Below are 12,951 nucleotides of genomic sequence, written 5' to 3' on the forward strand. Positions count from 1 at the left end.
TGATATCTAGCCTATATCGTTGTACTTGTAGTTTAAACCCATTACTGCGTGTCCTCTCCTCTGCAGCCAACAGAAACAGCATCCTGCCCTCAAGTTTAGTGGAAAACAGTTATTTATTTCATCCCCTCACTATCCTTCTTAATAGGCTTATATTATTATCCTCTCCTTTTTATTCTCACAGCAGCCTTGTTAGTTAGGCTAAGATGAGTGTGTATGACTCAAGTTACTCAGTAAGCTTCCATGGCAGAGTGGGGACTTGAACTTGGGGCTCCCAGAACCCAGTCTAACACCATTGAACCATTGAATCACACTGGCTCGCTGATGATGAAAAGAAGGCAGGATAATAGTGCAGAGGGAAACATGGATCTTGTAGTGGTGAAGGAGGCAGCTTTAATTAATGTACTGGCATAATTGCATTAGTTTGTGTTTTCATTGTCCAGTGCAAACTAGCTTTCTGTCTCTCTCTCTCTCCCTCCCTCCCCCCCTAGGAATAGGCCGGAAAGCAGAAGGCTTATCAAGTGAGCAGAATCAGCTTGCTGTAAAGTAAGGAAGTAATTCTAATAATTTAATCATTTCTATGAAATTCTGTTGTTTACGCCTGCTGCATTTTACTTATTTACTATATATTGCACCTTTCTCCAAATACATGGAGTTCATAGTCTAAATGTTGGGATGCGTTCATGGTGTATTCCCTATTAATGGGCTCTTTGCTTCCCACTGTTGAAATATTTACAGTCAAGAACATGTCTTTTTTAATATTTGTTTTCATGAGCTGTCCTGTGATGTACATGGAAACATGTGAAGGTCAGCTACTTACTTTGTGACTCCCTCGTGCTTCCTTTTCCCCATCTTTCCACATTCATGCCATGTACTATACAATCCCTGACCGCTGGTTTTTGAAACTGGAGAGGATTACCAAGTCATGGCTAAGAACTGGTGTCTAATTTTGGAAGATCTTCTGGTGCAATTACATTGTGTGCATGTGTGCATGTAGAATCATGGAGCTGGAAGGTACCTCTGGGGTCATCTAGTCCAACCCCCTGCACAATGCAGGAATTTACAAGTACCCACAGTGACCCCAATTACATGCCCCAGTGATCCCTCCACAAAAAATGTCCAGAATCCAACTGGTCTGGGGAAAGTTAACCTACCTACGTGTGCAAGTTTACTTCCAAGCCGATGCAGTCAGGATCGGGGGTGGGTGGGATGGTTTCATGCGGAGGAAACAAATACCAAAACATTCAGTAATCTTCACAGTTACTGTATGCATGCAAGCACTTTAGGTTGTTGTCTTCCTTTGCATGAAAGGTGATTTGTGAAGCTCATCTTTCTCCAGATTTATTAATTGGAGAGGTTTTAGAGACACATGTTTTTACCCCTGCTCCTAATTTTTTGTGTTGGGGAATGAGACCTGTAAATATGTGAACTACATGTTAGAACCCACCCTCTACATCTACTATTGATTAGGAAGTTGTGGCAGTTATGGGAACGGGGTGAAATTCTGAGGCAACCGCCTTCCAAAACGAAGAATGTGCCGTCTTCGACTCTGGTTTCTCCTACAGATTCATGAAATGCCAACTACACACAATCAAATAAAGAGGGGACATAAGTTTTGGTTAAAGGGTTGGTAGCATGTATGCTGTATGCCCCCTAAGGGTATCTTATTTGGAAATCTGCTACACCAAGACTGTAATTATCTATTAGGTAAAGGTATCCCCTGTGTAAGCAACGGGTCATGTCTGACCTTGGGGTGACGCCCTCTAGCGTTTTCATGGCAGACTCAATACGGGGTGGTTTGCCAGTGCCTTCCCCAGTCATTACCGTTTACCCCCCAGCAGCAAGCTGGGTACTCCTTTTACCGACCTCGGAAGGATGGAAGGCTGAGTCAACCTTGAGCTGGCTGCTGAGATTGAACTCCCAGCCTCATGGGCAGAGCTTTCAGACTGCATTTCTGCTGCCTTACCACTCTGCGCCACAAGAGGCTCTTAATTATCTATTAGGTATGTAGAAATTGCTTTTACATAGATATTAGACTGGAAGGTAAGACACAGATGGAGATGACCACAGGAATATTAAATTATCAACTAATAATATTTGGTACCTGAACATTTGGGAAACTTTGCTTCTTAAATATTTTATTGACCTCGTTTGTTATGTACTCTGACAGGACAAGGCCTTCTTTGCTGGAGTATTTGAGCTATCTGCTCAACTTTATGAGTATCCTGGCGGGACCATGCAGCAATTACAAGGACTACATAGCTTTCATTGAAGGGAGACACCTGCAGATGAAGCTTTTAGAAGTCAGCAGGAAGCCAAATGGGAATGATAAACTTCTTGAACCTTCTCCAAGGGTAAGCTATAAAATGGCAAGTCCTTACTTCAGATGCTGTTACACTATCGCTCATCCTGTAGGCACAATGCAGCTCCCAGTATTTGAATACTCTCAGTTCTTACTGTTTCTCTGCATTAACTTTTGGGATCCCAAACTTATATAGCAACAGGGACGGAAGAGTTTAAGATTGCCCTATTAACTTGACTTCCATTAATTTAATAGTACCCATGTTCATATTAGATGTTGAATTATTGTGGGGGCTGACAATGTGCAAGAAAAGGTTTGCCCCCCCCCAGTACCTGTGAAAGGGAACTGTAGAGGTTGTAAGTTGGTAATGATGAGTTGAACTTGTTTGAGTTAAGCGCTACATGTGACCGCTAGTAGTGCTTTAGTGTATCTGAAGTAGTATGCTTCTGCACAAGTTAAGGCACTCAGTTCTCACTTCTACCCCAAATTAAACTTTGTGGGTCTTAAAGGTGCCACTGGATTCCAACTTTGTTCTATGGCTTCAGACCAACACAACCATCCACCTGAAAAGACAGTATTGTTTACCATGCCACCAGGTCCTCCTTACGAAGTTGCTGATGCAGGCATTGAGTTTACTGCATTCACAATGAAATTAGAAACGGGCCTTTTATTTGGAGGACATATTTTGTCTTTTGGCCTTCTTTCCAGACTGATTGCTTCGTCTTCCGTGTGTGTTTTACAGGGAGCTGTCCTGCGCAAGCTCTGCATTGCCCTTGTATCACTGCTTTTGTTCTTGACATTCACCAAGAGCTTTCCAGTTGCATACATTGTTGATGACCAGTTTATTGAGAAGACTTCTTTTTTGACAAGACTCTGCTACTTGTACGTTGTTATGCAGGCTTCAAAACCAAAATACTACTTTGCATGGACCCTCGGTAAGACTGACACAATTGTTCTTTTTGTTTGGCAATCAGTAGAAAACTAAATGTCTTTAAATGTATTTGAAAGCTCATGGAACAACCTGTTTGGTGTGTTGTAACATTTTCTGCTGAGAGTATGAACGATGGGTCAAACGTCACAGTAGAAGCAGCTCATTTACTTCACAGGGTGACTATTGTGGGGAGAGGAACGGTAGGTGATTATAAGCTGTTCTGAGACTCCTTCGGGTAGTAAAACGCATGTACAAAAAAACGGCTTTTCTGTCAAAAAATATCCATTCTCCCCTTTCTCAACGTTTGCCTAATGACATAGAGCATCCACGGGGGAGGCGTGGGCGCAAATGCGCAGGCGCGGCAGCTCCGCACCTGCACATTTGCACTCGCTGGCAAGCGCTGCGCTGAGTGGGGGGAGGCACAGGCACAAACACTCAGGTGCAGCAGCTGCGCGCCTGCGCCCACCGGCGAGCACTGCTCATCCTGCAGCATGGCACTCACCGGCAGGCACAGGCGCGGAGCTGCCGCACCTGAGTGTTTGTGCCCATGCCTCCCCCTTTTGCATTTGCCTCCTGCCAGTGCCCACACTTCTTGCCGGCATGTGCGCCTCCCTCTCCCCCCCCTCCGGTCCCTGGGCGTCCCTCTCTCCCCCCTGGTCCCCAGCCTGAAAAAAGTTGGGGACCACTGCTGTAAGGCATGCTGACTTTTAAATCTGTGGGTAACAGGACTGTTGATTGTGAATTTTTCAGAACTAGAATTGCTATAGCATAATTTGGATCTATAGCTGTATCCAATCCATGGATGAATCATTAAAAAACCGTTCCTTTGTAACTTGGAAGTTCAAACCCAAATCTAGCTACTCCGCTTCCCCAGTCTGATTAGCCTATATTTCTAAGTGAAATGCCACTATGTTTCTTCTGAAGCACTAATTTTGTTTAATTGAATATTAGCATTCACCATTGATGTTCCATTTGTGCAGAGCTCTTTTTGAAGTCTTCCACAATATAACTTGCTTTGTATATCCTAGGTCCTCGATCCAAACACCATTTGTTTCACATGTTCCTTCGGGCTTTAAATTTGTGTTTCTCAAACAGCAGTTCCCCATATCATATGATAAAGCATAGAAACCAAGAGGAGTTTCCAAAGCAGTGTTTAATAGGGTTCCAGTTGGGAGGGTCAGGGGACCGCTAGGCACTACCTGAACCCTCGGCCATCTGTAAGTAGTGCTTTGGATCTCAGGCAAATGTGGTTTCTGATTCTACTGTTTCTGATATTACAGCTGATGTGATCAACAATGCAGCTGGTTATGGGTTCAGTGGTGTTGATGAAAAAGGCTGCTTCCACTGGGACCTATTATCTAATCTAAATATCTGGAATATTGAGGTAAGTCCAAACAAAAGGTTATAGAATGGGGGTAGATCATGGGCATTAGTGCCTGTAATTGTTTTTTTTTTAAAGAAAACCCTTGCTGCCCAGATACACATGTGATAGAAGCGTGTGAAATGTTCTATTTTGGAAATAGAGCCTCTTGTGGTGCAGGGTGGTAAGGCAGCCGACATGCTGTCTGGAGCTCTGCCCATGAGGTTGGGAGTTCGATCCCAGCAGCCAGCTCAAGGTTGACTCAGCCTTCCATCCTTCCGAGGTCGGTAAAAGGAATACCCAGCTTGCTTGCTGGGGGGTAAACGGTAATGACTGGGGAAGGCACTGGCAAACCACTCCGTATTGAGTCTGCCAAGAAAACACCAGAGGGCGTCACCCCAAGGGTCAGACATAACTTGGTGCTTGCACCTTTTTATTTTGGAAATATGAATGATGAAAATCAACAAAGCCAACCATGTTTTAATCAGGAGCTTTCTCCAACTATGCATTCTTCCTGGACGTTTAGATATGCAAGCTCCAAGTATTTTTTACCTATAAAACAAATACCAAATGTGATTTCTTAAGAGATTAATTGATGATCTCAGTTGTGAGTGAGAAAACACAGTTGCCAGCCATATGGCATTCAAAAACAGCGTAATGTAGGTTTTTGATTTTTAATTTTCTTTAATGTTTACACTACGGTTGGGCGCTTTAGTGCCCGAAGTGGCCGGTCTCTCCTGGTGCAGCCAGCACCGTGCCATGGAGGGGGGCAGGGGAGGTGTGGACGTCAGCACACTGGCGGGTGCACACACACAGGCGCAGAGCTCCTGGCTGTGCTGGGAGAGACCGGCTGCTTTGGCCGTGTGTACTTGATACAGACTCTGTTGTTATAATGTTATTTGATCTCTGGATTGTTAAATTATGTCCATTCATTCTTTATTAAAACTGGATAGGGGTCAACATTGTTTAACAGGTATTCAAGGTAATAATGCGTGGGAATTTTCTCTCTTCTAGACAGCAACAAGTTTTAAAATGTATGTAGGAAACTGGAATATACAAACCACTGCCTGGCTTAAATGGTAAGAATAATGTAGTTCAGTGCTTTTAGACTTTGGTAATCCTCCTTTTACTATACACACTCAAAAATATGATACTAGTTTAGTATTTGTCAGTGACATTTACCCTATAGAAATGTATTTGATTGTTTAACAGTGCATTTCTAAGCAACATTACGCCCATGAATGCCAGTGCACTTTGAAAGATTTAACACGGTTTAGGACTGCAGTATAAAATCACACAGTCCAGAAGAAATGTCAGAGCCATTTACAAAAATCTCAAACCTAAAACTATATAAACGACATGCAGATATTGAATTCATATAGTACAGTATAATTGAGATAAAGATGTTATATTATTAAAAGTCAACATCCAGGCTGGGAACATCAGCTAAATAATTAGTAGAAATATGGAGAACAAGATGGGAACAAAGTGCCATAGATCTTCAATGGCAAAGCAATCCAAACTCCCCCCACCTCTGCCTGATCTTTCTGTATGCACACATCTATCTATCTATCTATCTATCTATCTATCTATCTATCTATCTATCTATCTATCTATCTATCTATCTATCTATCTATCTATCTATCTATCTATCTATCTATCTATCTATCTATCTATCTATCTATCTATCTATCTATCTATCTATCTATCTCGCCACTGTCAGCGAGCTGTCTCGCATCGGCTTACATAAAAAGATAAAACCCCACATAAAACTTAAAAACATTATCAGTCTCCCCCTTACAATCAAGCCCCAGCAGCGAAAAAAAAGAACATCCAACCAACTCTACCCCGTTTTCTAGCAACCCCTCACCAGTGTCTCAGGGAGAATCCAGGGGTGCCTTTGATCGTCTTGTTTGATGTCTAATTTGTCCCAAATCAGTAGTATTTTTCATACCATTTCATCAAACATTGGAAAAGCGGAATACAAGTCTTTTGGGAAAGCCCATACTAATACATTGAACTCTCTAAGCTTCATGCTGCCTGTAGTCAAAAGGTCTTGTTGACACACGACCTGCATTTTCCTACATTGTAGGCCATTGGGAAGCTACAAGGCACAGACCATTCTCATGAATTGAAGAGCTGGTTCATTAGAGAGGCTTGTAAAGCTAGCTGTTTTTTTCAAGGCTGCCTCCAACCACATTGCTAAGGACAGATCTTTGATTTTTTTATGTTACCTCTGTTTTAAAAAATTGTTCAAATAATTTGGATTGTGCTTTTATATTATACGGTAAGGCTGCAGTCAGACCACATTGACTCTGACGAATTTATGTGTAGCCATCTTTTCATGTAATGGGGCTTTATGGGACAGGCTGATTTTAGTTTTTTATTGGAAACCACCGCAAGTCTCTAAGAGCAGCGATATACAAGTTTAAATATAAATGAATAAATATAAATGAATAAACAACATATTGAACTGACACCTGAATCAACCTGGCTTGCTTCCAGGATTACACATATAGCTAAAGATGGAGTGAGGAATATTGTTGTGAGTTTACTTAAACTTGAGGGTGCTGTTCATTGATGCCTTGATTCAGGCTTCCAGTAATTTTGTGTGGTTCTTATTCCTTCTCAGTGTGTGCTACGACAGAGCTCCTTGGTATCCTACAGCTTTAACATTTCTTCTCTCAGCTGTTTGGCATGGCATTTACCCTGGATATTATTTCACATTTATCACTGGAATCTTTATGACACTAGCGGCCAGAGTGGTGGGTATCATATTTTTTTCCTCTCTTGGCACAACTCAGATATAACTTATACTGGTTAAAATCATTGAGACTAGCACTTGAATTGCAGTTGAGATGGATCCAGACAGGTTTTTTCACTTGGCCAATTTCTCTGCTTATTGTTGGCTGAGTGATTAACACAACAGAGGTACACAAACAAGTGTACAGGAAACAGGTGTAGAGAAAAATTTAACAAGTAGCATAAAGAGAAACAGAAACCCAACATGAAATACAGGTGTGAACCAAGAATGTTAAAATCATTTTTAGAAAAATATAAACAATTCACTATAAGATTTCAAATGTTTAAAAACCATAAAAGAATATCTATTTGGCACATATAAAACATTTAAGTGAGGACACCAGCAATGTCAAAAAGTTTAGACCTTGACCTAACGTGTTTTGATCTAACAGATCTTCATCAGAGGTCAAATGTACAGATGGCCACAGATGTAGATAACCAATTTTTATAATTTTCAACAGGGAGGGTGAAAAAAACGTATATGGTCTGATATGGTTAGTTCTGGTCCTGCAAGGTGTTCATATTAGCAGAATACTCAGCCAGCAAATATTTCTTATTCCATTCTTGGGATTGGAGAACCCTACTGTGTGCTTCTCTGAGGACAGGTCCAAAATGAGACTTCTGTCTAGTTCTCTCAGCGCGCTCTGTCTCACCTACCTCACAGAGTGTCTGTTGTGAGGAGAGGAAGGCAAAGCAATTGTAAGCCACTTGAGACTCTGTTGGGTAATTAAAATGTGAGATACATGAAACTCCAGCTCTTCTTCATGTATTGACCCACATGTATAATTCCAAAATCTGACCTTTACACGTGTGGGGAGGACGAGTGGTACCTGTCTTCCTGTCATAGGGAAGAGTGGCCAAAGAAGTGTGGCCTAGGACCAAGAAAGGAGCGGCGTGGTAGACCTGCCAGAACCTCCTCCTGTTCTACAGCTGAAGAGAGCGTCTTGGCCTCAGATGTGGAGGGAAATACATTCAGCCCCAAATGGGTCTTTCTCCTCATGTTGAAAGGTTTCCTCATAGTCCTTCAGGTTCTCTCTACATTTCTGAATCTCTCTCACTGGTTGTCTAAAGGCAAGAGGCAGCCTTGATTACTCCCTTCTCAACCAGGGATATGAGTGTTTAAACAGGCTCCCTCAGACCCTAGATGCTCCACCCCCTTTTCCCTGGGACAGTGAGAATGTCTGTGAGAAGTGCTGTTACATATGATGATTCATTTTGGCTATTTTATTTTGGATTTTTAAAGATCAGGAACAATTTTCGGCATTTCTTCACCTCTTCAAAGCCTCTGAAGATGAGCTATGACGTTGCTACTTGGATGGTAACTCAGCTGTCTGTCTGTTATACGGTGGCCCCATTTGTTCTGCTCGCTGTTGAGCCCACAATTAAATTATACAGGTATGTTCCCTTCTGTTACAAATACAAGATTAGAAAGGTCTTGTTGGCCATGCTAGCCTGTGACCAAAAGCTGAGTGAAATATTACTGGGGTTTGAAGAGGATACTCAATAAGAGGTAGGTATTTGGCTCTCATCATATGGTGTAATGCCTAGGCTTTGACTTGGTTCAAACCTCTCTGCATCCAGGAAGGTCACTGGATTTTCTTTAGGCCAGTCATGTGGGAATGGACAAGTTAAGAAGAACTGGTTTAGTTCCAAGTGTTGACATCCACGGGGCAGCTTGAATATAGGCCACATTTTTAAAATCTTTCCCCTGGAAGGAATGGGGGAGAGAAGAAAGATCTTGGAATGAATCAAGGTGAGGGGTGAAGGAGAAGTGAGGATTCCCCTAAGAAATGTAGTCTTCTATGTATCTGGGAGTGGGGGAAGGTAATACTGGTCTAGCAAGGCTGAGAACCGAAAGGGGAAGCCCGTCACCATTCTGCTGGAAAGCAAATACATAAAGGTAATACCTGCCAAGAAGATCTGGGTACTGTTTATAGAGACTCCTGAATACTGGTTAAGAAAGTAGAATGGTCAGTTCTATTTTTTTTAATTAGTAGAACATAATCTGCCCATTGGAATTGGAAGATGTTGCTTTGTATTCTTTTCCAACAACGGAAGGCTGCTTCTGTCCAAGGCAGGATGCAATTTCCACCATTTTTCCTCCCCTTCCCACTGCAGATCCTTACTTTCTGCCCTCCCTTGGTCATTCACAAAAGTACTTTGGTGTCCCAGGAACAAAATTTCCACTTGCTCGGAGGAATGATGCATCAGAAGGGGAGGCAGGATAGTCCTATTCCACAAGCTCTATACTACTTCATCATCCTGTAGACCAGAATTTCTAAACCAGAATTTCATGAAACCCTGGGGTTTCTTGCTGGCACTGGAAGGGTTTCCTGAATGGGTGGGAGTTGCCGTATATACTCGAGTATAAGCTGACTTTTTCCAGCACATTTTTAATGCTGAAAAAGGCCTCCCTTGGCTTATACTTGAGCGAGGGTTCTCCGGTCTCTCCTGCTTACCTGTGGGTGCTGATTGAGCTAAGGTTTTTGTACTTTTAAAGTTATTGTTGATACCATATTGTTTTTGTTGACCCTCTTTTCCACTTACAGAGCTAGTTTCTTGTTTTTCTTTGAAATAAATATTCAAAAACATTTAACATTTAACCTACTGATGCCTCAGTTAATGTAATTGTGTTGGTATCTATTTTTATTGTTGAAATTTACCAGTAGCTGCTGCATGTCCCACCCTAGGCTTATACTAGAGTCAATAATTTTTCCCAGTTTTTTGTGGTAAACTTCGGTGCCTCGGCTAAAATTCAGGTTGGCTTATACTCAAGTATATACTCGGAGTAATTAATTTTTAATATATGAAATTTGTTAAACATTTATCAGGTACTATAACCATATATGGTCATGTTGACCCACCCCTCCCAAAATGGCCAGCGATGGCCCTGGAGGGGGGGTGGGAAGGGGAGGCGCACTGGGTGGGCATGGACACAGCTATGCTTCCCAGCTTCCCATTCTGCACAGTGGCACTACCTCTGGGGTTTCTCGAAGCCTGAAGAATGTTTCAGGGGTTTCTCAACGGTAAACAAATTGAAAAAGGCTCCTCATTATTGCTACTGATGCCATTCTGCAAATGCTGCTTAATTTGTTGAGGATTGTAATGAGAGTCTGATCATTTATATTTCTAGGAACTCTCATTGTGTTTGCTGCTTCTGTCCTTGTCACTTGCAGGTCACTTTACTTCCATATGCACATTTTGTGTTTTTTTGTGCTGTTGGTGCTGCCAAAGAATCCTGAAGGCCACAGCAAAAGGCAGCCTCCTGTTAGAGGCATGCAGAACTCCGATAGAAACAAGAAAGGAAAATGATACCTCAGAAGGGAGCTCCTGAACCATATCTGGCATGGATGCTGGCAATAAAAGGATACACAGAAGACTAGGTTGTTTCATCTAAGGATTTAATTTAAAAAATGACTTTAATAGACAGAAAGGAACTTCCTGTATACTGTTTACATCCTCAAAGGGCAAAAACTCTGATCTTAAACAAAAAGGGAAAGAGAATATTTTAATAGAAGATCTTTAATGTATTCAAATTGATTCATGTTTTAGAGAAATGTATAATAACTATGAAGAAAAACAATCACTGGGCCTTAGTAGACTGGTGCTGTTTGCTTTGAAGGGTTAAAATCAAAGAGAGCATATGGACCAGTTTTATGCTTGCCGCTTGAAGCACTTTGTGGCCCTTCCCCTGCTGTTGTGGTTGTGTTTGTGTGTATAAGGCATGCTGGAGGTGTTCATATCAGGTTTTTGAATGGCCTAATACAAAGGTTGAGCGACAGTACCAATCTAAGCTGAACTGTGCCTTTCCGTGAAAGTCAACATACTTACAAGAGTGTAAATCTACACAGGATGGTGCTGTCAAAATTTCATTTCAAGTTCTCTGCACTCTCCAGTGCATGTGTGATTTCAGGATCAGTGCTCATCAAGTACGTGCAAGTGGATAGATTGCAGGACCCCTGTTTAAGCCTTGCCTTGGAGACAGCACGCCAAGGTCAACAAACAGACTCATCTCTTACGTTTATGGCATACATCCTCCAGTGGTGATTAAAAGGGAGCATAACCATCAGCTTAGAGCCATCATGCTGTGTAGCTGGAAATAGCCATTAGGTAAGAGACAACAGTTGAAAGGTCTCCATGTCATTGTAAAATCAACGGTATGCCACTCGAGATGAGAAACATGGATGCTGTTCCATGTCTTATGTGTACTCTGAGATAAGCAATGGATGCACGTGATTTTTCCACCTGCGACAGCACCATAACGTCTTGTCGATGAACCTCACTTCTGCACCTTCATCACTGCCAATAGGACTGACCAGTGTCAAGGCAAAGATCCTGGTGATCAATGGGGTGACAGATGTCGCAGCCAGATCACCCTCACATCCAAGGCAAAGATCTCAGGCTCTTGGAAATGACTCAGGGAGACTGTGTGTTCAGCACTTGGCTAGATTTGCTAAGAAAATGTTGCCTAGCCATTTCCTGGTTTTGAAAATACAACTTTTTCTTACATTTGATTTGTAGATTATTCCTCCCTCCTCTGCCCCTCCCAAATTGTTCTTTGTTTGGGGGGGAGGGGGGCACAATTTAAAACAATTTAATAGATACAAATCCATCGCTGTAGTGTGTATTTGAGCCTGTCTCCACTGGTAAGCTCCTTTCCTTATTCATCCACTTTGTCTCTTTTCACCTGTGTAGCTTTATAATAGCTTCAGACCTCAGGGGTCCAGGCTAGCCTGATCTCAGAAGCTAAGCAGGGTCAGCCTTGGTTAGTACTTGGATGGGAGACCACAAAGAAAGTCCAGGGTTGCTGTGCAGAGGCAGGCAAACCCACCTCTCTTGCCTTGAAAACCATACAGGGTTGCCATGTCGGCTGTTTTCCACCATCAGTTTCACAATGCCCACTGGGATTCTGTTAAGATGGAGCACTATGGTGGTCGTGGGTGTGGGTGTGGGTGTGTCTGTGCACCTAGCAACAACTGAGTTTTTCTTGTTCAAGCCTCTTCTCTACTTTTGATACTTTTTCACTTTAAAAACCCATTTTTGCAAATACAATACCAAAAATATTTAACGTACACTTTGATCATTGAAGAGCTGAAGTGTTCAGGATTTAAATGTTGGGTGGAATGAACTATCATCAGGTGACCACCCCTGTGGAAAAAAAGATGAATGTTGTAAAGAATTAAAGTTGCTGCTGTTTAGGATGATGTTACTGTTCACTTCATCTTATGAGGAGTATGATGTTTCTGTTATGGATTCATGACTCCAATGACATATTCTTACAAAGGATAACTAGCAAATAAAAATATTTTGTACAAAATAAATTCTCCGTGGCAAGTGCTGTGAGTTCAGGGTGGTGCTTTTAAAATGACCACCTCATAGATCCTAACTGCTACTTGGAATGAGGAAGCTCATTCTGTTATGGCCTATAGCTGGTGATGTGTTTTGTTATTTATTTCAAGTCACACAGGGTATTACAGACCTTGAAAAGGTGTAGAAAAGGGCAAACAGTATGGTGAAGTGATCACCAACCCTGTGAAGAAAACTAAAGTAGGAGCCAGG

The 12,951-nt window shown here is 42.1% G+C and overlaps 1 protein-coding gene across 2 annotated transcripts in view; it reads left to right on the top strand.

Annotated features, from left to right (window-relative positions):
* Positions 1–12,685, top strand: part of MBOAT1 (membrane bound glycerophospholipid O-acyltransferase 1) — a 36,059-nt gene extending 23,374 nt beyond the window's left edge. For both annotated transcript variants that reach the window (XM_077353037.1, XM_077353038.1), the window contains 8 exons: positions 489–543; positions 2,168–2,351; positions 3,042–3,234; positions 4,511–4,614; positions 5,605–5,669; positions 7,223–7,355; positions 8,636–8,787; positions 10,569–12,685. In XM_077353037.1, coding sequence (XP_077209152.1) covers positions 489–543; positions 2,168–2,351; positions 3,042–3,234; positions 4,511–4,614; positions 5,605–5,669; positions 7,223–7,355; positions 8,636–8,787; positions 10,569–10,704 — 1,022 coding nt within the window. In that variant the 3' untranslated portion in view covers positions 10,705–12,685. The remainder of the gene's footprint in view (positions 1–488; positions 544–2,167; positions 2,352–3,041; positions 3,235–4,510; positions 4,615–5,604; positions 5,670–7,222; positions 7,356–8,635; positions 8,788–10,568) is intronic.
* The last annotated feature ends 266 nt before the right edge of the window (positions 12,686–12,951 follow it).

The sequence above is a fragment of the Paroedura picta genome, chromosome 9, assembly GCF_049243985.1.
Source record: "Paroedura picta isolate Pp20150507F chromosome 9, Ppicta_v3.0, whole genome shotgun sequence".
Lineage (NCBI taxonomy): Eukaryota > Metazoa > Chordata > Lepidosauria > Squamata > Gekkonidae > Paroedura > Paroedura picta.